This window comes from Bubalus bubalis, chromosome 16, assembly GCF_019923935.1.
Source record: "Bubalus bubalis isolate 160015118507 breed Murrah chromosome 16, NDDB_SH_1, whole genome shotgun sequence".
Taxonomy (NCBI): Eukaryota; Metazoa; Chordata; class Mammalia; order Artiodactyla; family Bovidae; genus Bubalus; species Bubalus bubalis.
Window position 1 is genome coordinate 30,807,085 of NC_059172.1, and position 24,773 is coordinate 30,831,857.

Consider the following 24,773-nt stretch of genomic DNA (forward strand, 5'->3'; position numbering starts at 1 on the left):
GCAATGTGGGGAATCTCAGAGAAATCAGATTTAGTTAGAGAACTTTCTAACAGATCTGTCCAACAGTGCGATGGGCAGACTAGGAAGGCTGTGAGCAAGTTCTCTAAGAGGGTAGCACACAGGTGGCAAACTTAGTGCAACAGATTGCTATGGGTAGATAGATTTTTTTTCCTGACTAGATTTTGGAAGAATTTACCAAATCTCCTTTTTAAGAGTATTAGATAATATATGGGCTTCCTAGGTGGCACAGTGGTAAAGAATCTGCCTGCCAAAGCAGACCACACAGGAGACATGAGTTTAGTCTTTGGGTGGGGAAGATCCTCTGGAGAAGGAAATAGCAACCCACTCCAGAGTGGGTTTCCAGGCAATTTTCTTGCCTGGAAAATTCCATGGACAGAGAAGCTTGGCTGACTATAGTTCATGGGGTGGCAAAGAGTCAGACACGACTGAGCAACTGAGCACAGATAATATATGGAAAATCATCATGAACAGCATTTCTACAGAAGACACAGAAACTTTCCTCAAGGGTTTGTTTCTTTTTTTTTTCTTTTTGCTGTTTTTATTTATTTATTTTTTGGCTGTACTGAGAAGCATGTGGGATCTTGGTTCCCCAAGCAAGGATCGAACCTGTATCTCCTGCACTGGAAGTGCAGAGTCTTAACTGCTGGACCACCGGAATTTCCAAAGGCTTGTTTCTTATGTCAGTCACTGAGAGCAATAGGGGTGCTGAAGGGTCTCCCATGAGAAAGTAAATATCTTCTCAAGTCATTGAGGTCTTCACTCCATCATGAAGTCGTTATCTATCCAGTATCTTTGTGTATCAGGGACTTTGCTAAATTCTGGAAATATAGATACAAAAGAAAAAAAACAAACCCTGCCCTCAGAGTGCAGGGTGGAAAGGCAAATATTTACACTTCAATAGTTAAAATACCATTTGCTACCAAAAATTTGCTTTGCTTGGGGGACTCAGGGAAGCCCTGAAAGAGAAATGACTCGGAGCTGACTTTTGAAAAGTAAAACAGAATTCACTACATGAAGGAAGAGAAAGATAGTCCAGACAGAAAGGTAACATAGGCTAAGCCATGGAAATTAGACAATGCGTGGGCAGGCGGGGAGGTGAGTGGCTGGTGAAAGTACAGGGTAGGTGGCAGTAAGAGTCAAAATGCACGCGGCCTTGAATCCAGAGCTGCCTCACTGGAAAAGACCCTGATGCTGGGAGAGATTGAGGGCAGGAGAAGGGGACGACAGAGGATGAGATGGCTGGATGGCATCACCGACTCGATGGACATGGGTTTGGGTGGACTCCGGGAGTTGGTGATGGATAGGGAGGCCTGGTGTGCTGCGGTTCATGGGGTCGCAAGGAGTCAGACACAACTGAGTGACTGAACTGAACTGAACTGAATCTGTCAACAATTGGAAGTCGATAATGTTTTATCCTATTATTTATTTAATAAATTTTTTATTTTGAAAGAATTTTAGACTGACAGAAAAGTTGCAAAGGTAGTACAGAGTTTTTATCTAAGAACCATGGATCTTTCATCCAGTCTGGCCCAGTGTTATCACCTTACATAGCCACGGCACCTTTGTCAAGACTAAGAAACCAATGTTCGTACATGACTATAAATTAATAGACTTTATTTACCAGTTTTTCCACTCATGTCCTTTTACTATCCCAGAATCCAAGCCAGGATATCACATTGCACTTAATGTTTTAATGTTTTTCTTTTTACTTCCAATAATGGGTCTTAAGTGGGAAGATGATGTGATCAGGTTTGTCAGTAGGAATAATCTACGTAATTTTTATGGCAAATGTGAAGAAAATAGATTGGAGGTGCCCACACTAGGGGTGGAAGACTTGCTAAAAGGCTACTAGAGAAGTCCAGTAAGAGATGATGATGGCCTGAACTCTGAGGACATTAAGGATGGACAGGTGTGTTGACACCTTTTTGATCTTATGGTAGAGACCTTTCCTGAAGTAGAATGGATAGGATATAGGGGAGGGCAATATCAATCCATCTCCTTTATCTGAGATGAATCTATGTATATATCAGACTTTAAACAAAGATGGAGAAAGGAAAAGATCTCTGTCCCAGATCCTTGGGATGAGATTATTTCTTCAATTAAACACTAACCTTAACTCTGAGTGCCCTGAAAGCCTAAGCAAAAAGGGAAGCATGAGGACATTTCCTTTTCCAGGGGATCTTCCCCACCCAAGGATCTCATCATCTGTTAAAACGAAGCATACTTAAGGGAGAGGAAGTGGCCAGGTTGGAGAAGAAGAAATTAAGCCTGGAGGGCACCAGCAGCAGATCCTGTTTGTCTCTGATTCAGAGGGCTCTGGGGAGGCTCTGTTTCTTTTCTTTCTTTTTTTTTTTTTTTAAGATTTCATTGATGCGGACCATGTTTAAAGTCTTTATTGAATTTGTTGTAATATTGCTTCTGTTTTAGGTTTTGATTTTTTGGCTACAAGGCATGTGGGATCTTAGCTTCCAAACCAGTTATTGAACCTGCACCCTTCCCACCCCCACCCTTACACACACTGGAAGGCAAAGTCCTAACCACTGGACTGCCACGGAGGTCCCCCAGAAGCTCTCTTTCTGGGGACACTGGTTCCTCCAGCACTCTCTGTTCTTGGGGAGCATCAACTGGCAACACAGGAGGTGGGGACCCCAGTTATCTTTACAGACACAGTCGTAAGTGTTTCAACCTGGAAATGTGATTCCCTATCAGAGAGGGATGTGATTCAATATCCCTTCTGTCTTATCTCTTACTCTTCCCAGTCTGCTCCCCTCCAACATTTACTGAATTTCCAGCAGCTCTGCAAAAAGTTCCTCTGGGGAGGAAGTTGAGGTCCAAAATTGGGATAAATGAACTTACCCAAGACATCCAAGCAAGCCAGGGAGAGAGCCAGGACAGGGGCCCTGTCCTTTTGAGTTCAGAGTTTGCATGTTTCTTGTCTGGACAGAGCTGGTGGTTCTCTTCTTAGGTCCTGTTAATTCATACACTCATTTACCACGAGGTATGGGACACCAAGGATGGGCTGAGGTGAGGGGCTCCAGGCCCTTGCCCCCACCCCCACCCCATCAATTTCAGGTAAGAAAGACAATGCTTCGACCTAAAGCCCTTACTCAAGAGGATTGAGTATGACCAACCCTCTCAGAAAGGTGCAGGCCCTACCTGCAGAGGCAAAGGAAAGACTGTGTCCTGCTTCTGGAGTGCCAGGGTGGGGTGGGAGGGAGCAGAAGATTCGCAGAGGAAGGGCCAGGGATCCCGCATGGCCCCTCTAGATTCGGGGATAGCTGGCCAGAGCATTCCAGGCGCCTGGAATTCGGACCCCTTCTCTTCGAGATCTGAGTGCTTTGACGTGCTCATCCCACGTGCGAAACAATTGTGGTATTAAAAACATTAAAAGATACTTAAGATACTAAGGTCCCCATTTTAGCATGGGGATCTGGGAAACAGACTCAGGTGGAGTGGCCAAGTGCACAGACAATTAAGAATAGCAAGTGTCCCGATTTCATCCAGAGGCGGGGTTCTGTGCAAGCACCATGGAACTCCCTCACCTGGGCGCCTCTCGGATCCACAGCCCGCTTCGCCTTTCCGACCCCGACATCTCTCCCTTCCCCACCCGAAAGTTTCTAACAGGGTTCAGTCCTCCTGGGCTCGGGGCGCCGCGGGGAGTTAGGGGTTAAAACCCGTGGCCCGGGTGGCTCCTTCCCCCTCCCCAGCCCCCTCGCCTCCTCTCGGCGCGGCGCCTGGAGCGTCTGTCCCAGAGACCGGCACGAGAGAGGAGGGGGAAAGTGGGCCTGTTTCTCGGGTGGCCAATCCACCGAGCCCGCGGTGCCCCAGAGGAGGCGCCAGGGCTAGGCCAGCGCCAGGCCGGGGCTGCCTGCTTCCCGCGGCAAAGTACAAATGCGCCCGAGCGCGGCGCCTGGCGCCCTTGGCGTGCACAGCCGGCCCGCGCGCAGCCTCCCCCCGTGGCCGCCGCGCCGTCGCCGCCGCGGGTACCGCCGCGCCGCCGGGCTCCAGGACCCGGCAGCCCGACCCCGAGCTCTGCGAGCAGGGGGCGCCGACCGCTTCTAGCCCGCACGCCCGGAGCAGCCCGCCGGTCCCGCGCGCCTGGCCCAACGCTGCGCGGCTGGGCGGACTCCGGTCCTCCCTCTCCTGTCCTTCTTCTCCTCCCCTCCCTCTCACCTTCTCCTTTACTTTAATTGCTTTCCCCTCTTGCACACCTTCCTGTATCCCTCCAACCCTTCCCCTCCGTTGGCTTTCCACCTTCCTCCTATTCCCACCTTGGACCTCCCTTTTTGTCCTCACCACCTTCCTCTCAGCCCTTCTCTGAATCTCTAACCCTAACCCTCCCCGGGTCTGTGGATTGCTTTGTGCCCCTGGGCGTCAGTGTCCCCCGCATCTCACTTTCCCCCAAGTCCCCTCCCGGCTCAGCGCCTGAGGGCCTGGCCCTGGGGAAGAAGGATGGTTCCCGAGGTAAGGGTCCTCTCCTCCTTGCTGGGACTCGCGCTGCTCTGGTTCCCCTTGGACTCCCACGCACGAGCCCGTAAGTAGCGGAGTGGGTGTGCTGGGTGGCAGAAGAGGGGACCCCTGGGATGTGCTGGAAAGTGCCAGGACTTGGAACCCCAGACTGTTCTGACAGCCATCCAGCGAGCACCTGTGCCGGGAGGGTGGAGGCTTCTCTGCGGACCAGTTAGGGCTGACCAGACTGGGGGGGAACTCGGCAAGACTCAGAGCTAAGGGGGCTGCGGCCACGGACCCGAGGGTGAGGGACCTGAGAGCAGTGGGCTAGAGGGCAGGGCACGGTGCTTCTTCTGGAGGAGCGGGGGATGCTTATTCCTAGCAGAGAGTCTGGCATGTTTGGCGGCAAGGGTGTGATGATGAAGAGGCTATTGCATTTAAAGAGAGCCGGTGGAAAGAAAGAAGAGTTAACTGGGATAACTTTCCCATTGCTTTTCTCTTTTGAGACTTACAACACTCCGGTCAGGTGGGTATTATCATTTGCATTTTACAGATGAGAAAACTTAAACTGAGAGAGGAAACTTGCTCACGTTGACAGAGGTAGTGAGCCATCCGAAGCCAGAGTCTTCAATTCCCAATCTGATGCTTTTCCCCCTGGTCCCGCAGCACCTTGAAGGAACTCTGATTTTGAGCTGTGACATTGGGAGGCAGCAGGGCACAGGGAGATAGACCAGGGTCTTCATGATCCCAGATCTGCTGACTACCAGCTGGTAGGAGGCAGATATGTCTCTGAGCCTCAGTTTCCTAATCTATAAAATGGGAGTGAAAATCCCAGGACTGTTCTGAGGATTAAATTGAAGAAAACATGGAAAGCAACCAGCACTAGCAACTAGCTGGTCCATGGTAGGTTCTCGAAAAACACGTTCCCTAAATCATGTTTTTCTACTTGTACACAGTGTAACCTCAGTGAGTTGATATCAACTCTCCGAACCTCAATTTCCTCACTCTTTCCACAATAGGCTGGTGGCGGACCTCCTACCCATCTTTTGGCCGTCTCTTGGAAGGCTGGGAGGGTGAAGAACAAAACCAAAGATTCTCTTAAATAGAAGGAAGCATCTTAGTTCAAATGCAGACATACCCAGTAAAGAAACCAAGGCCCAGCACGGGCAGTGTTCCGCCCCAGGTTACACTGGGCACAGCCTGGCATGAAACCCCATTTTCCCAGCCTAGAGCACGTTCCTCTCCACAGCTCAGCTCCTCCATCTCTGCCTTCTTTTGCACATGACTTTCTGGAGCCAGCATTGCTGGGTGTTGTTTCATTCCTGTCTCTGATCATCAGGGCAGGCTGCATGTCTGTCCATCTCTGGGCGGCCACCAGCATGAGATTCACAGAAGTCCTTAGTAACAAGTCCTGAAAAGAGCCCCGTGTTAGTTCAAGTCCTGGCTCTGCCCCTTAGTAGCTGTGTGGCTTTTCGTAAGTGACAACCTCTTGGAGTCTCACTTTCTGCATCTAAGACGCACACCCACCTGAAGGCGTCTCAGGAGGATTAGAGGAGATGACTGGTAAGTGTCCAGCACAATGCCTACTGCTCTGTCAGTGTCTCCTCCTCCTCCTTGAGGCCTGGAGGTTTCCTCCCAACACCTTCTCATTGCTTATTAAAAGAAAGAATTAGCACAGGATGCCCTTAATGCCTGCCTCCCTTGCACTTGGCACATAGCTCTTAACCCCCCAGATTTCATTGTCCTGGATGCATCTTAGAAAGATGGCCTAGAATCATCTTTATGTAGATTGCTCACATCTCCCCATGGCTCTCCTCCTTGCCTCCCAGAGCCTGTCAGCCCTCTACAGCCCAGCTTAGGTCACACCTCTTCCAGCAAACTCTCCCTGCCACCTGATTCACGCTGATCTTCCCTCCTCTGTGCTTCCACTCTTCGGGCCATATTTCTCATTAGGTGCTGCCAGTATTCCATCTCCCCTAGACTGGAGCCTAGTTACCGACATGCAAGAAGAACCTTGGAGCAGAATTATTGAGTTAAGGTGACGTGGAGGTAGTCAAAGGGGTGTAAGATGCTGCGATTTCAAAGCTGAAAGAACTTTTGAAAGTCACCTGTTTCTACACCTCAATGTACCAATCCATACAGTTAAACCAAAGCCCAGAAAGGGCGAGTGACTTGCCCAAGGTCACACAGCAAATTTATTAAAGAAATGAACAGAGACCTGGATCCTAGTCCCTGATTTATCACTTACTGGTTGTGTGAATTAGGACAAATTATTTCCTTCTTTGAGCCTCTCAAAGAAGGCTAATAACTTCTGTGTAATGCTAATAACCTATGAATCTAGAAACAGTCCTGTAGTCATTTGCTAAGGTCTAGTTTGAAGGTCTCCTGTGAAGGCCCTTGTCTTAGTTTAGTAAGTTTAGTTAGTAAGATCTGGGGCCTGTTGTAAGTAAGAAATCTCCTGGTGACATCTTAGGTGCTTTCAGAAGTGGTACCCACAGATAGAAATTCTCAAACCCTGTGGTGTCTGATTCCTGAGATGGCCCCGTCCTGCAGAATGTATAGGCCTGTGAACATGTATGGCAGCTTGCTCCTTAGTTTAAAGTGCAAGGGTATTCAAGCAAAGGTTATTCTATCCTTGGCTCTATTTCCAGCCACAGATTGAGCCTTGATCCCAGCCCAGACTGAGTCTCAACTCCAGCCACAGACTGAGCTCTAATCCTCAGACACTACTGTGGATCAAACCCCATTTCCATTCCCACCTAGAGCCTTTAGCCAGGATGAGCCCCTGATCTGGTCACTGGCCAGTGCAGTCCCAGGCTGAGCCACCTGTGTGTATGATGTCAGTCACTTTGGGCACCCATCCCCACTTCTGTCTGTGGAACGAGAACCTGCCCAGTTCCTTGACTCCCTCTCCAGTGCTCTTTCTCCTCTGTCAGCTCCTCTTCTTTGTGCTCTTCCCCTGGTGGCGCAGAGGTTAAAGCGTCTGCCTGCAATGTGGGAGACCTGGGTTCGATCCCTGGGTCAAGAAGATCCCCTGGAGAAGGAAATGGCAACCCACTCCAGTATTCTTGCCTGGAGAATCCCATGGACGGAGGAGCTTGGTGGGCTATAGTCCAGCTACAGTCCACGGGTCGCAAAGAGTCGGACACGACTGAGCGACTTCACTTCACTCACTTTACTAACTGTATCCCCTCTCCTAACTCCCCCCCACCTCCGCTTTAAGGTGTACAGCTGCTTCTGTTTTTTCATCTCTCCCTCCATCCAATCCTGACTTCAGGAGAGAGTTGGTTATCAGGTAAAACCACCAGCTCTTCTACCTCCAAGGTTTATGTATACCATGGAAATCAAAGTTTTTGGTCCCAGGTGACAAAACCTCAGACCCAAGAGGCAGGGTGGGGGCAGGAAAGGAGCTTCTGTGCTATGACATGGTACAGATGGAATCAGAAGGTCAGGGCTCCGGTCCTGGCTCTGCCTCCAGTTCCAACTGTGACCCACAGCAGGTTGCCTTTGTCTGCCCTGACTTTTCCCAGCTGTAGAGCAATTCGGTGGGAGTCAAATAGATAATCTTTGAGGACCTTTCCAGCTTTAACATCTCATGATTCTAAGACCCAAAGATGCTATTGCCTTGGTTCAGGGTCCGCTCTGGCCTTTGGAAAAGGGAATTGGGGGACTGTGGGTCTACAGCCTGGTACCCTTGCCCTCCAGGGAGGAGTGGATAGACAGATATCCACTGAGAATCAGACACCAACAGAAAGGGCCTAGAGGGCCTGGGACAGTGGGTACAGAGGGCTGACGTCTGGCTGCAGTCAGACCCCTCTCTGCCTGTCTAGAGGTTCTGCACCTCTCTCTCCCACCAGTAGAGGTCTCTGTCTCACTCACTCGCTTGCAGGCTGTTGAGCAGAGCTGGGCAGCAGCTGTGCAGTTGCTCCAGCTGTTGCACCTGTTCCAGGGCTGGCCTCTCAAGTTCCCCCAGCCGCCGGCCATGGCACCAGGCTCTGGGAGAGAGACTTTGAATCCCTTGGACTCCCAAAGAAGAGGACTGGCATGCGAGCCGTGCTGCTGGAAGGTGCAGTGCAGAGATCATTGCAGGCATCCCTCTGCCTCTGGGCAGGATCTCATCCCAGAGAAGCCTGTTTCATACTCTGTTACCCATACTTATAGTCAGGATTCTTCCTTTACCTCAGATAAATCCTTCTGTTTGCAATTTAAAGCCATTTCTTCTGATCCTGTCCCTTAGGGGATGGGCATTCCTGTGAGAAGCCCCCACCTACCTGGATCTGAAGACACATTGGAGTTCATGCTGGCAAAAATCAATTATCTTAGACCAGGCTCAGGCTCTTTTTGGGACTGTGTCCACATATGTAAAATAGGGGATTGGACATAATCTCTCAATCCCTAACTTTCTAAGATTTTGTGTGTTAGTCATTCAGTTGTGTCCAACTCTGCGACCCCATGGTCTTACTTAGCCTGCCAGGCTCCTCGGTCCATGGAACTCTCCAGCAAGAATACTGGAGTGGGTTGCCATTTCCTTCTCCTTCTAAGATTTTCTGAACCTATAAATGTATTAATACATGTCCATGGAAGAAGAGAATGTGAATAGTTTATTCTCTACCCACTGACCCTTGCCAGGCAACTGAGCTGTCTTCCTGGTTTGCTGACTCTCTCCTTTAAGGTCCTTCTATGCTCCTGAACATTTGTCATGTGCCAGATAAGAATTCAAGTTCACAGAAGCCAGGGTCCTTTCCCTAGACTGCACAGCTCATCCACTGAGGAGCCGAGGTTTTTACTTCTGATTCCCTTAGGAGGCCTCCCTCATTGAGTGCCAGTACCCAGCACAGAGCTTATGTCTCTGAGAGGAGCAAGTTTGTTGGTGTGAAAGGGAACTATAAATAAATAAAGTACAGCAGAGTGGGCATGAGGGAAGAGATGTGAACGTTCTCACATCCCCATGCAGGCTGGCTCACTCAGGTTTCCTGAGTTCTTGCAGGCTGGGGTCAGGCCAGCCACAGTTCCAGCCCCAGGTCTACCTGGTGCCCTTCTCTTGGTCTCATCCTGCCTGTTTTGCAGCCCAGAATATTCTTGTTGTCTTTTCTGCCTCCTCTTGGAAGAATTCCCAGCAACACTACCCACTCCTAGCTACCCCTTAAGAGATCTTAAGAGACCATGAGAGTCTCAAGGCAGACTGTGGGATGATCTTGGATGGGACAGCTTGGGAATTTGGACTTACATGTGAAGATCATGAAATCACTCAGCCTCATACCTTCCTGGACTCCTGGCTGTTTTGTACATAATATTTGGTGAACAGTTTAGGAGTTCAGATGATGGGAGCTGGAAAGTGGAGGCCCAGGGCCAATTTCTGTTAGGCGGCAAGGTCAAAGTGACCAAAGAGATTTGGCTCTTCTGTCACATGATGAAGTTCTCTTTTTATTGAAGCAGGAGGTTTCCAAGATGAAGGACCAGCAATTGCCTCCTCCTCCAGAACCTCCCTTAACTCCATTCTTTCATCCCACATTCATTTACCAAATGCTGATTCTGTGTAGGCTCTGCATAGAACACTAGGGATACAGAAATGAATGCCATTGGCCCTTGCTCTCAAGAAGCTCACAGTTTACTAAGGAAGAGAAGTCCATTCAAAAAGTACTTCTAACCTAGTTTGATGCAAATTGTAGCAGAGGGCTGAACTCAGTCTGTAGGACCGCCAGAAAGGACTGGCAAGTGGCCTGGGAGTTTGGGATGGCTTCACAGGATGGCATCTAAACAGGCTTTGGAGGATGAGGAGTCGGTCCAACATTGGAGATGGAGAATCACATTCCAGGTGAAGAAAGAGTATGGGTAAGGGTACAGAAGCATGAAGGAGCGAGGGTAGGGGCTGGGTAGGGATGGGAAGAGTGAGAAATTTAGCAGGAGGATGTGAGGCTTAAAAAAGGGCCACCACAGAGAGTTCTGCTGGAAAAGCAGGTGGGAGCCTGCTCATCATAGGCTGGAGTGACATGATAACACTATGACAGATACCAGAGTCTGTCTGATAAATGTAGCTACCTTGAATTCAGATTAGGTCAATGAAGTTCAATCATCAGGCTAGGTAAAGAGATTCAGCTTTGCCCTGGCCAAGTGGGTGTTTCCTGCAGGGAGAGGAACTAGCACCCAGCACACCCCAGTCACCTTCAGGGGACTACATGGACCACAGTCATTCCCACCCCTGTGCCTTTGCGTGCAACTTCTTCTCTGCCCTACTCCACCTTGTTAACTCCTTCAAGATCCAGTTCAGGCATCTGCTCAGGGAAGACTTCCCTGAAGATCCCATGCTTCCACTGTCAGAGCATTTGCCTGACTGTATTGTTATATCTATCTGTCTTCTTCATTAGGCTGTAAGCTCCTTGAGGGTGGGCACTATGTCTTATTTAGGCATGTACCAGGTCCATGGGCATGTATAACTTGATATACAAAATGCTCAGTACATTAATAAAGGAACCAATGTTACTATTACTAATGATAATAAAACATCAAAATTAATGATAACACTGCTTATGTGCTAAGAACCCCACATTCACTTGGTTATTCAGGCCTGAAACCCCAGTCCCACCCTTGACTGCCCCTTCACCCTCTCCACCCTTATCAGTCTGTCTGAAAGCCTACCCACTGTACCTAGTAGGTAGTCCTCAAATTTGTATTTCTGTCCCCCAGCACTGCTTCTGCCTTGCTCCAGGTCAGCGTGATCTCAGAAGAGATGACTGTAACAACCTCCTGTGGTCTCTCTGCCTCCAATTTGAGATCTAGAATGTTTGACCTTAGTGGCAGGTACCATGATATTCTGGGTACTTGGGGGCTGCCCATAGGACTCTGGGAGTAAAAAGAATACTATGAGAAACAGAAATTGTTAGGGTAATTTGGGGTCAGAAACAAGGTCTGCTTTTTCTCTCTTTGTTTTTAGCCTACCATTTGGCTGAGCATCTAATATGTGGTAGGCATTAGTCATATTATATATGTTATTTGACTTAATTTTGTAATAACCCCCAAAAGGTCAAGATTATTACTCGACCATTTGACAAATATGGAAACTGGGGCCTGAAGTGTTTAAATAGCTTGTCTAAATGCAGGTTGCAAATAAAAGCCAAATTCAGTTGGAACCTCAGCCTTTCTGACTCTGAAATCAGAGTTTCGGGACTATATACACACTGGGTGAGGGGTATGAGACCTGTCCCTGTTCTTCTCTGTCTCTCTAAAGACAGAGAACAGCTCTCTAGAACAGCTCTCTCTAGAACAGCTCCAATCATCCGCCTCAAGCAAAAACTTCCTCCAGTAACGTCTTCCTGGATTAGACATCACTGCTGGGGGCCATTAACTCCTTAAGTCCCCTGAGAGAAGGAGCAATTGGTCCCCAAGTTGGAGAAAGAGATGATGGGTAGTCTGAGATGTGGTGGCGGGGTGCCAGGACCGGAGTGGGAAGACCACAGAGGACCACAGAAAGGAGATGAGAAGGGAGGGGATGTGAGAAACAGACTTTGCTCCTTCTCTGTGTCTCTCAGGATCGGCTGCACTGGCTGCCTGGGCCTCATCCTGCCCTGTTTGGAGCCCCTGCAAGCCTAGGTGTACAGAACCATCAACATATACTGAATCATGGAAGCTTGAAATGATCAAATCTTAGAATCACAACATCATGCAGTTCTAGAAGCTTTGTTATCTCATATGTAGGCTCTCAGAAACTTGGAATTCTCAAATCTTAAGTCTTAGAAACTTAGAACCTTAGAGTCTTAGAATGTTGACATCATGGATTCATAAACTATCTGTACAGAAAACCTGTGAAGATCAGAGTTCATGCCCATCCTTATTTTGAAGATGGGCAAGTGAGGCCCAGAGAAGGGAAGCAAGAGTCTTCCTCAACATCACACAGTGAATTCGTGGCATAAGGAGCTAGAGCCCCTTACCAGCCAAGTGCAAGGATGGGCGAGTGCCAGAGCTGCACCACGGGGACAGCCTGCAGTCTTGCCAGGTCCTCCTCCTGCCTGGTTTTGGTGTGGCCTTGGGCACTCACCTCCCTAGAAAAAGAGGGAGCTCCAGGCAATGCCACTCTTCCTTGTGCTTCTCACCTTGGAGGGCGTGGTGGGGTGGGGATTGTGGCTCCTGGGGTTGAGGGACAGTTTGCCAGGCCCCCCATATTCTTAGCTGCTGCCAGGTCCATCAGTGGGGGGAAAGGGCCCCCTGACCTGGGCATAGGCTAATACATTCTCTCTGTCTTCATGCTCTGAGCAGGCGAGGGGATGGAGTGGGGGTGCCAGCTGGCACGGGCCAGTCTGCAGGGCCGTCCCAGGGAAGATGGAACAGGATTTCTTCAACAGCAAGGCTAAATCCTAAGGCCGCAGCAGTGTTGCAATTGCGCCCTTTCCTGGTAGGGGGAGGGGACTGAGGAAGAAAGACATTATTCAATCCTTGGAGAGTTGGGCTGGCTCTGACAAGCACCCCAGCTGGGCCTGTGTCCTGCCCTCTCTGCCAGCGGAGGCTGAGAGATAAACACAGCTCATTTGATACGGGCCAGCCGGGGCCTTGCTGGGAATGGGATCTGCTGTCTGATTCCCCCCTCTGCTTTGTGGGGCTGGGGAACAGATGGGGCAAACCAAGCCATGGTCCCTAGTGGCCACCGAAGCACAGACCCTGAGGGCATCATGGCCATGGCCTCAAATCCTTGTTCTGGGAAACCCAAGAGACACAACAGAAGCAGTACAGGGAGCTGAGGAGGCTGGTCTCAGCTTCTCACAAAGGCAGCTTTCTAAAGGTTAAGAATGGCCCTTAGCTCCTGTCCTCCATTCCAGCCCACCCTCAATGTGGAGGGGGAATTCCTGTCTCAAGGGCGAGCTGCTCCTGCTACTGAACTGCTTTCGATGCTCTGCAATCCTGCAGAGTTTAGGTGTCTAAGAGAATGATTCAGAAAGTGTGAGACTCTAGAAAGTGTGCAGGACGGAGGCATGGAGAGGAACCTCTGGATTCTAGATTAATAGAGGACCAAGAAAAAAAAAAACTCCAGTACTTGGGCCACCTCATGCAAAGAGTTGACTCATTGGAAAAGACTCTGATGCTGGGAGGGATTGGGGGCAGGAGGAGAAGGGGACGACAGAGGATGAGATGGCTGGACGGCATCACCGACTCGATGGACATGAGTTTGAGTGAACTCCGGGAGTTGGTGATGGACAGGGAGGCCTGGCGTGCTGCAATTCATGGGGTCGCAAAGAGTCGGACACGACTGAGTGACTGAACTGAACTGAACTGAAGAAAAAAAATTTGGGAAAGGGGGATGGTGGCCAGTGGGGACAAGAAACCTCTAGGCCCTGAGTTTGAGCAAAAAACCATAGCAGGTGAGGTGAACTGAAAGGAAGTCTGCTTGGGAGTATGGGGTCCTGGGTTCAAATCGATAGCTGGGTGGCCTCAGGCAAGTCAACTTGGTCTTTGCAGTGCCTCAGTTTTCTCATCTAGTTTTCTTACAATTAACAATTGTAAGTAACAATCCCAATGACCCTGCAAAACGGCCTTATCCTCTTGAATCTGGAACAGATGATAATGTCCATGCAGCAGGGTCATTGTTACCATAATTGTCATAATCATAGCATTCAACTATGTGTCAGGAACTGGGCTAAGTGAGCGTTTTCCAAGCATTATCCAATTTAATTGTCAAAACATTGATGCTAATAAGATAAGTAATTTATATAAATAGAATATCATCGATAAACATTGGTTCCTTTCTCCAAGTTTCAATCTCATTTAGTATGTCTTTATGGACACTTAGCTTGTGCTGGGCCTTCCAGATTCCCCCCTAAAGGAGCTTAGATTATTTTTTACGTAATGGAGAGTTTTTTGTAGAATGATAGCTTCCCATCTCTGTTGTAAAAATCATGAGGTACCTGTATGCAGGAGGGTTGGCAAGGGATAGGGCCAGAGGCAGAGCAGCAGGGTGAGGAGGCTTCAACCCCCAACATGGAGCCCTGACCAGGGGCTGGGTGCAGAGCTGGTGAGGGGTGAGGACACAAGATTCAGGACAGAGCCCCAAAGACTGGGCAACTGACTGGCTATGGAAGGACAGAGGGGTGGAGGTCTCAAGAAATCAGGATTGCAGGAGAGATACCTAACCCACATAAGGAAATAAACTATTTCAATCATTCTTAAAAGCATTCATCTACATATTGACAACATATCAGTTGTTTGTATCAGTTGTAAATCATTTGTAAATATCATTTGTAAATCATTACAAAAAGAATCAATTGATGTGCAGTCACAGTGCCATTGACCATTTTTAAGGATATTGTAAAAGTCAGTTTTGTAACAACCTTTCACTGGGCAGCACTTTGTTTTCCTGATTCAAACACTTAACGATCAGAGCTCACTGAGGTATAGGGACACAGCATAGTATGAAAGCAGGAAAACTGCTTTCAGTAGCTTTATTCGAAAGATATATCACGTGGCCCAGAGAGTGTGTGTGTGTGTGTGTGCATAGGCAGGTGAGCAGCAGGGAGCAAGAGAAGATGGTGTAGAGATGTGGTAAATAAACAAGCCAAATGGGACAAAGGAAAGGGAAGCAAGAGTGACTGTGAGAGTGGGAGCACTGCGCTGAGAGTCACGAGGCTCCGGGGTCATCCTTGCTTGATGACTGACTTACTGTGTGTCCTAAGAGGTATAGTTTGGCCTCTCTGGGCCTCAGATGATTCATCTAATTATAATAACTAACATTTCTACCACAATTTAAATCTGTAAAAAGCATGTTCACTGCTTGACCCTCTAACCACTCTGTGAGAGAAGTGTCAAAGTTCGGAGAGGGCCAGTGACATGCCCAGAGTCACACAGCCAGGCAAGCTGATATTGAAACTCAGTCATTCTGGCCCCCTGACTAGAAGAGCATGTCCTATGGATTCTCTTTTGCTTGAGTGTCCGAATGACATCCTTCCTAGAGCCAGAACGAAGGAGGGATGAAGCAGGGACTCTAGGCTGGAGCCTCCTGGAACTCACAAAGCACCGGTTGGTTTGCCAGGCCCAGACATGTTCTGCCTTTTCCATGGGAAGAGATACTCCCCCGGCGAGAGCTGGCACCCCTACCTGGAGCCTCAGGGTCTGATGTACTGCCTCCGCTGCACTTGCTCTGAGGTAGGTTCCTCTGGCCTCCTGTGACAGGTATGTCTGGGAGATGGAGGGACAGAGGACAGCCTGACTTTGGAGTGGGGGGACTCTGGAACCAGGCCCCCATAGAATTGGGGTCTATCGGCAGCATCTGAGGGACTTGGGGCCACACCACTTCACTACTGAGTACTCAGGCATGGGCATAGAGGCCTACTGTGGGCCTCCCAAGACAAATTGCACAGTGGATCAGTGGCTGGGCTGGGATGAGGACACGGATCTCCCCTCTCTCACCCAGCCTTCTTTCCTGCTGCCACCAGCCTCCCGTGCCTACGCAGCAGAAGGCAGAGCTTCTACCATGTTGGCCCCTGGTCAAGCCTGATGCCAGTGGGAGCACAACCCCCCATCCCTGCCTCCCCTTGGTTTCTTAGCACATCTGAGGCCAATCAGCCTTTTCAAAAAGAACTTTGTGAAATATAGCCAAAAAACAAGAAGGAAACCATAACAGAAAATTCCAGACATATCATGCGGTCCAGTTGACAAAGTCCAAGTTTTGTGATCAGTGGAGCTAATTCATTTCTCCCTCCCTGGAGTTCACACATACAGTTTCCTCACCCCAAGGGGCTGCAGCTGACATCCCCAAAACACACTCTGAATTCCTTCCTTCTTTCCATTATCATCACTTCCCCTAATCTAAGCCACTTTCCTCTCTCACCTGGGCTGCTGTGTGAGCATTCTAGAGTCTCCCTGTACCCCTTTTCTCTTTTTTAAATATTTTTTGGTGTTGACCATTTTTAAGGTCTTTATCGAATTTGTTACAATATCACTTCTATTTTAGGTTTTATGGTTTTTTGGCTGTGAGGCATGTGCTATCTCAGCTCCCCCTGCCCCCCGCCCCCAGTTAGGGATCAGACTCTCACCCTGGCATTTAAGGCAAAATCTTAACTATTGGACTGCCAGGGAAATCCTCATCCTGTACCCTTTCTAATCTGTCCACTGCATGGCAGCTCAAAGGATCTTTTCTGAACATAAAATTAATCATGTCATTCAGAAGCTCTTAAAACCCTTCAATAGTTTGTCATTGCACCTAAAGTAAAATTCAAATTGCCTACTGTGGGATCTACACCATCGGAACCATCTGATTTCTGCCTTGTTCTCCAACCTCATCTCCTACCTGCGCCAATGCTGCAAACTCATTCCAACTTGCTCCTCCACTCGGAATGTTCTTCCCCCAGATCTTCCTAGGAATGGTTCCTTCTCATCTCGCAGTGCACGACATAAAGTTACCTCCTTATGAGGCTTTCTCTACAGCCGTTTCTAAAATAGTCTAACCTTGTTAACGCAATCACGTTACCCTGTTTTATTCCTGTTATAAATTTAACATCTGACATGATCTGGTTCCTACTTGTTTATTTTTTATAGTCCGTCTCCCTCTCCACTAGGATGGAAGCTCCGTGAGAGCAGAACTCTTGTCTCTTGCTCACTGTCCCCAGTGCAGAAGGGACATGGCACCCAGTTGCCATCAAGTAAATATCGAGTGAATGAATGAGGCCCTGTTCCCTCCACCTGAGGCATTTCTGGCATCACGAAAAGTGCTCAGACCTACACAGAGCTCACCTGCTGTGTGTCTTAGGCAACCTCTCAGACGCTCTTTCCTCATTTTGAAATTGTGAATAATAATAATACCTACGAGAAGGCAATGGCAACCCCTCCAGTACTCTTGCCTGGAAAATCCCATGGACGGAGGAGCCTGGTAGGCTGCGGTCCATGGGGTTGCTAAGAGTCTAATACAACTGAGAGACTTCACTTTCACTTTTCACTTTCATGCATTGGAGAAGGAAATGGCAACCCACTCCAGTGTTCTTGCCTGGAGAATCCCAGGGACGGGGGAGCCTGGTGGGCTGCCGTCTATGGGGCCGCACAGAATCAGACACGACTGAAGAGACTTAGCAGCAGCAGCAGGGTTGTTGAGAGAATGCAGTGAGATAATACTTTTCTATATAACATAATGCCCCTAGTAGCCATTCAATAAATGCCCCTAATTATTCAAGGCCCATTTATTTTAGAGAGCCTATGATAGAGATGCTAAAATGTTTGAATTTATGAGTTACACTGCAGTGGTTAGATTTTTATGATTTTACAACTGTACTCCTTATACTCACAAAATTTGTCTTGTAAAACCTGTTTTGGGGGGCAAGCTTGATAAAATCATTACCCCTCACCGATACACCTTAAAGTTACATATTTGAAATCATCAGAACCACTTGAATGCTTCCTCCATGAAAGCTGTATCTTCAGTAGCTGAAATAGTACCTATACAAAATAGCTGCTTAATAAGCAGTTTTTATATAAATAAATAGAACCTCATTCTCTTCGATTAAAACAGAATAACGACTTTAAAAATAAATAAATAAATAAATGGCCCTAGTAGCCATTCAATAAATGGTAGCTATGATTTTCCTGAGAGGTGCCCTTTGACTGCAAGGCCTCATGCCTTGCCCCCTCCCCCACCTTTTGCGCCCTAGCCTGTTTCTACCTTACTTCCTGCTGCATCTTACTCATAATCTCCATTCCTTGATACCTTCAAGGCTGGAATCAAGAGACGGATTCTAACTCTTCAGGTACCAAAGTTCCTTGCATTCTATCCTAGTTTCTCATCTGAAGGGCTCCATTCATGCTCTGGGTCCAGGACCCCTGGGTCCCAGACCTAAAGAAGACAACTTTTAGAGCTCAGACAGATTCTGTGGACTCTAGGATGCCATTTAGTACTGATTAATCCTTGTGATCACCTCTGGCCATCTTAGGAAGCAGTGACCCCAGAAGGATTAGGGCCTGGTCCAGGGTTCTCCATGGAGCAGGAAGCTGCTTTGGTAGAAGTGTTTTGGGGGCTCTCAGGTGGGCCAAGGGTCTGGAATCTCACTCGGCAACTTCAAAGTTTAAACAAAGCTGACTCCAGTTGACCAAGAAAGAGACCATCTCTCCCTCCCCTGCTGATTCTCATTCATTCACTCATCCAGACTTCAGCAGGCACTCGCTTGGAGCAAGGCCCCATGCTGACAATTCAGAGATGAACAGAATGAGGCTTGGTCGTTGTTCTGCTGAACAGAAGAGACAGATGTACTGTTACAACCCAGGGCAACACCTCTTAGAGCAGAAGGGGGAGGAAGGTTTGGGCACCTGAGACAGGCTGACAAACTGCCCGGGAAAGCCTCCCGGGGTGGCCTCTCCCCCCAGCTCCTCCATGTCCGCCCACTGTCCTGTGCATGTTTCTCTGCCCCTTCTCTCTCCTTTGCTGTATTTGAAAAAGCCTAAGAACTTCAGGCCCTTCCTCTGGTTCCAGTCCCAAGGCCGTGTGTGGGATCACCCACACCTCCCAGAGACTTAGGGAGCAGATCACAGAGCCCTGAGTCTTCTCCACTTCCCTGTCACCTGCCTTCATGAGTCACAGTCCTCCATTAGCCACGAGGCTCAGATCCAGAGGTAAAAGAACAAAGCCTTGGAGTTAAGACAGCACAGTCAAGATCAATGTTGAGGGACTAATCCGGCAGTCCAGTGGTTAAGACTTTGCCTTGCAATGTAGGGGGTGTGGGTTCACTCCCTGGGGAAGCTAAGATCCCACAAAGCTCAGGGTAAAAACCCAAAATATAAAACAGGAACAATGTTCTAACAAATTAAATAAAGACTTTTTAAATGGTCCACATGAAAAAAAAAAAAATCTTTAAAAAAATCAGTGTCAAAATAACCCAAATCTTTTACTTGGATTTCTCTCCTTACTCCCTCACCACTAAGGGACACAAGATCTGTGCAGATCCAGGCACGTGGTGTGCTCCTCCGTGGTGGGAAGGCACACGGATGAGTGAGCCACACAAGTGAGCAGGCGGGAGGGAGACTGGACACGTGGAATTTATCACTTTTATCCCACTGCAGGCTGAAAAGGAGTGCAGCGCCCCATAGTTGGGAGGGGGTTTGAGAAGAGGACAGTGGGAGGCAATGGCTCTTTGGAAGCAGGACTGACCCCTGTGTCCCCTTCAGAATGCCCACGTGAGCTGTTATCGCCTCCACTGTCCGCCCGTCCACTGCCCCCAGCCCGTGACTGAGCCGCAGCAGTGCTGTCCCCGCTGTGTGGGTGAGTGGCCTTGCGTCTGCCCCTGTGCCAGCCTCCCACCTGCCCACTGGCCCTTGACCCACTCCTGACACAGCCAGAGGAGGTCCCTGGAATGAGAAGGGCAGACTCCAGCCACCAGAGCTGTTGAGACACCAAGGTGCTCACGGAACGCATCCTCCATGGATCCCCGAGGAGGGCTGGGGTGGCCACAGACTTCTCAGCCTTGAGTAGCTGTGCTTGGCAGGAGGAGGGAGGGAATGTGGAAAAGAGCTGAAGGAAAACAGGCGTGCTTGGCCTGTTGATGGCACAGGTGGGCTTCGTTCTCTCAGGGGCTGGCCAAAGCCTGAGAGAGTGGATGCACCCCGTGTGAGTGAAGGTGAGTGAACTGGGGCTGGGAGGCCCTGCAGGGTGACCCTGGGATTACCGCCCGGGGCTGGGAATGGCCACAGGAGTTGAATATGTTCTCTGAGATTCCTCCTGTGCTGCGGTTCAGAGGTTCTAATATGTGCCTCAATGCTAAATGTCCATGATTTTAAGAATCTACTAATAGCCACTGAGACTGGGATTCCAGGAAGCAGAGGTAAGAGAGGAGAGAGAAGAGGTGATCTGAGAAGAAACCGACATAACCAAGTGGCAAATGAGGGGCAGTCAGCGGGGTGGGCAACTCGGAAGGCAGGAGAGGTCAAGAGGAGGACCCGTGTTTAGTAACATCGAGAAGGTGATGAGGGGAGGGAGTCCCAGGTTGTAGCCTCAGCTCCAGACTCTGGAAGCAGCTCTCTTGGGGGACTGGAGACCTGTGTGGAGTATGGGCGTAGAGCGGCTTCTTTTCCAAGTGGGATCCCAGTAGGGATCTGACTGTGACTCCAACTTGGGTCATGGTTTCCTGGCTCTGGGTTCACTAGGGGAGTGGGGTCTCTAGGCTTCATCCTTCCCAGTGAGGGAGCATCACACCTCCTCCCGGCTGAGGCTGACCCCAGGAGTCCTGACTGCTCCCCGCTGTGCCTCAGCCCAGCCCCCTTCTTCCTGCCATGCTCCTCACTCCCTCCCTCTTTCCCAGCCTTGCCCCTTTGCCTGCCTGGTCTGCATATTCCTCAAGACTCATCTCAGCCATCGGCCCCTTCAGGAAGCCTTCCCTGAGCGCCCTTCCCGGCTGAGTTAGCGGTGCCTCTTTTATGCTGCCACAACTTCTGTGCTCCCATCTGCCCTAGCCCAGACCATACCAGTGTCACTGCTTGGGGCCTGTCTCTCTACCCAGTGAGACCATCAGTTTCCTGATGTGAGGGGCTGGGCCTTATTTGCACTCCATTCCCAGCATGTAGCATGGCGCCTGGTGCAGAGAAGGTGCTTAGGAAAGGTGCCTTGAAAAAAGGAGCAGGTTCCACTTGAACTGGAGGGCTACCCCTCCACCCAGTAGGGTGAGGACAGGCTAACTGGCAGGTGATGGGGAGGGTGTCTGGTGGCCAGGGAGTGGAAGGCACTTACTCCAAGATCAGGCACAGTCCAGATCACACCAGTGAACTCCACAAGGATGAAACTCCATACGGAACCTTGTCTTGTTCACTTCTGTATCCCCAGAACCTAGAGCAGTGCCTGGCACTAGCAAGTGCTCCATGGATGCTTACTGAATGTTGAGTGAACTAGCACAGGTCTAAACTGAGTGGCACTCAGTGGAGCTGAGGCTTCTGGCCTTGCCTTATTGCTGCAATCAGAGCCACCTCTTGACACTCAGGGGCTTAAAGGCCATGGGAGGGAGTGACATGGTCAGAGAGGAATGTCAGGGTTCCTCTTGGTTCATCAATATGAGATCTGGCTGGGAGGGCTGAGGCCAGAGCTTGGTTTAAATGACAACAAGGGATAAGATACAAACATTTCAGAGAAGTGGCCCAGTTAGTTCTGATAAAGCTCTAGACCATTTTCTTCTTCCTCCTTCCCCTCCCCACCTACAGAACCTCATACCCCTTCTGGGCTCCGGGCCCCACCAAGGTCCTGCCAGCATAATGGGACCACGTACCAACACGGAGAGATCTTCAGTGCTCACGAGCTGCTCCCCTCCCATCTGCCTAACCAGTGTGTCCTCTGCAGCTGTACCGTAAGAACTTCGACTCCCCTCTCATGTAGGCCAGTGGTCTGGGCCCCGGGGGATTGTCCCTCCTGGTCAAAGGGCATGAGAATGAATGGGCTCCAGGGAAGGGATCATCTGTGGGTGGGAACCTCCTGCTCAGGGCTTCCACGCTGTTCTGAGCTGCCTGGTCACCTCGCACTGACCCTGGCCATTTCTGTGTCCTCTGTAGACTGCACTCCTTGAGGGCAGGAGATATACTCAACTCATTTCTGTAGCCTGCAGGGCCCCCAGCTCAGGGCCTGGCACATAGCATGAACGAATGAATGATCAGTGATCAATCCTGGGGTGCAGAGACAGGGCCAGACTATTTGTAGTAAATGTAATTTAATCTGAAGCTAATTAAACTCCCCCTGCTTTGGTCAGAGCTGGGCCTAGGGTCAGCTCAGGCAGAGCTGAACCAGCAGTGTTATCAGGAGACAGAGACTGAAGTCAAGCAGGACTTGAGCTGGGAAGTCTTCCCTTCCACCTCGGGGGTTCCAGGCGTGGCCCTGCTGCACATTTGTAGGTGGCCTTCAGTATGTCATCCTTGCCCTTGGGCTTAGTGCATCTGTGCACTGGGGTGGGAGAAGCCCCTGCTATCTCGATTTCCCTACCACCTGCCCAGCAAACTTCTCTGAGCCTCAGTTCTTCTGAGTGTGTAAGGGGGTCTAGGCTTCCCTGGTGGTGCTAGAGGTAAAGAAACTGCCTGCCAATACAGGAGACATAAGAGACATGAGGCCGGGAAGGTAGTCTGGAGGAGCACATGGCAACCAACTCCAGCATTCTTGCCTGGAGAATCCCACAGACAGAGGAGCCTTCTGGGCTACAGTCTGTAGAGTTGCACAGAGTTGGACATGACTAAGCACACATGCATGCACACCCGGGAGTCTAACAAGGTGATCTCCAAGGTCCTCTCTGATTAAATAGTCATCTGATTCAGCAGTGACGAGAGGGTAAGAGGGCCATTCTAGGTGTCAGACACCCAAGTTTCAGCTCTGGCTCTGCCACGGTTCCATGCGTGACCGTTAGAGACAGTCATCTCTCTCGGATCTGTCTCCCATCTTTTCAGTGAGAGGATCCCATCACTCTGAGTCTGAATTTCAAGGTATCTGAGCTGCAGAGCAAACAACTTATAATAAAAGGGACCTCTTAGAAATCGACCTAGACAGTGGTCATTTTTGCAAGGCCTGGGCCTCTTGAAGTAAACCAGGGCACTGTACCTACTAGGAAATGCCTTATGTTTATATACAGTGTCCCAATGGCCCTGTGAGAAGGCTATCACTAATCATATTTTATCGATAAGAAAACTGAGGCTCAGAGCAATTAAACGATTGGCCTAAGGTCACATGACTTCCCAGGTGGCACAGCAGTAAAGAATCTGCCTGCTAATGCAGGAGACACAAGAGACGTGGGTTTGATCCCTCAGTTGGGAAGATTACCTGGAGTAGGAAATGCAACCCACTCCAGCATTCTTGCCTGGAGAATCCAATGGACAGAGGAGCCTGGTGGTCTATAGTCCATGGTGTCACGAAAAATCAGACATCACACACACACACACACACACACACACACACACACAGCTAGTTAAGTGGCATACTCAGAATTCAGATGCAGGGCCACATAGTTCCAAACCCACACTCTTTTACCTGTACTGTGCTGCACGTGGATGAAGAGGGGGCTGTGGGAAGAGAGAACTCATGGTGGGGGAAGGTGGAGCATTCTTGTGATCCCTTGTCCCCTCCCCCTGGATACTTGGGTCTCCCCTTCTTTCTTCTCATCCCTGTTTATATGGGACTTGTTTGAAGGATCAGAATCCTCACTTCTGAGACTCACTGGAAAAGGAATAGGGGAAGGATTCGAAGTAATCTCACTCCCTCCCAGGGACACATTGTGCCTTGCAGTTTAAAAAGGGTTTTCATAACCGTTCCCTCATTTGATTTCACAACCCAGATGGAAGTGCCCCCATTCACAGATGAAGAAGCTGAGGCCCAGAGAAGTGACTCACAAAGGTCATCTGGCCTCCTGACTCCCAGAAGGCCCTTTCTGCTGCAGTCTTGCCTTTCCAGGCTGGGTCCTGAAGTTGGGGACCTAGAGTTTGCATAAGAGCAAGATGAGCTCAAGGAGACATGCACTCATCCTGCTCATCTATGCTGGGCTCCCTGTTCTAGGCCAGGGGAGAAGGACATTGACAGCAGGAGGAAGAGCCTGAAACATTCTGCCTGGCTGCGTCTCTGACTTCAGGGGGTTCAGGCCCCTCCATAGTCCCTTCCCATCTGTAGGTTGGGAAAATCTCACCTCACTAGGTTGCTGTGAGAGCCTAGGAAGGGCCTGGGTATGAAAAGGCTCAGAAGCTGAAGGATAACTTTTACCTTGGGGCCTGGAGTGAGTGGGAAAGGTGCAGGGCCCTCCTCTGAGCTGCCTGGGCCTTGCCCTGGACACTGTGCTGCTCCCCTCTGCCCACCTCAGAGGAGACCTCAAGCCATGGACCACCAGAGCGGGGGATATCCCAGCCCCAAGGCTGGTCCTCAGCAGAGGTCATCTCCCATCTCCTGTGTGCTCTGTCTGTCAGGAGGGCCAGATCTACTGCGGCCTCATGACCTGCCCAGAACCAGGCTGCCCCGCACCCCTCCCGCTGCCCGCCTCCTGCTGCCAGGCCTGCAAAGGTGAGTCTGTCCCTATATCTGGCAGTGTGCACCCACCCACCGCAGGGACCTAGCCATGGACTGTTCAGGGGACCCTCAGGGGTCACCCAGCCCCTTCCTTCCTCAGGGTGGTGGCTTAGCTGCACCCCTCAGACAGCTGAGCCTGTGCCAGACACTGATGTGCAGTATTTGTATTATAATCCCAGGGAGCAGGAAGGAAGGGACAGAAAGTGAAGCAGGGAGGGAGGGAAAAACAGCACAGGAATGTGTTGGGGAGCTGGCCTTGACTTGACATCAAGCATGACCTATTGCTCCAAGTAGCCTTCTGCTCCTCAGAAAGGTCTGGAGGTGACAGAGGGAG

General features: G+C 49.8%; 1 protein-coding gene across 2 annotated transcripts in view; it reads left to right on the top strand.

Annotated features, from left to right (window-relative positions):
• Positions 1 to 3,778: 3,778 nt before the first annotated feature.
• CHRDL2 (chordin like 2) overlaps positions 3,779 to 24,773 on the top strand; it is a 34,073-nt gene continuing 13,078 nt past the window's right edge. The window contains exons 1-5 of one of the 2 annotated variants that reach the window (XM_025266425.3): positions 3,779 to 4,555; positions 15,482 to 15,594; positions 19,597 to 19,690; positions 21,616 to 21,758; positions 24,340 to 24,433. In XM_025266425.3, coding sequence (XP_025122210.1) covers positions 4,474 to 4,555; positions 15,482 to 15,594; positions 19,597 to 19,690; positions 21,616 to 21,758; positions 24,340 to 24,433 — 526 coding nt within the window. In that variant the 5' untranslated portion in view covers positions 3,779 to 4,473. The remainder of the gene's footprint in view (positions 4,556 to 15,481; positions 15,595 to 19,596; positions 19,691 to 21,615; positions 21,759 to 24,339; positions 24,434 to 24,773) is intronic. The other variant, XM_025266426.3, reaches the window with a different exon arrangement.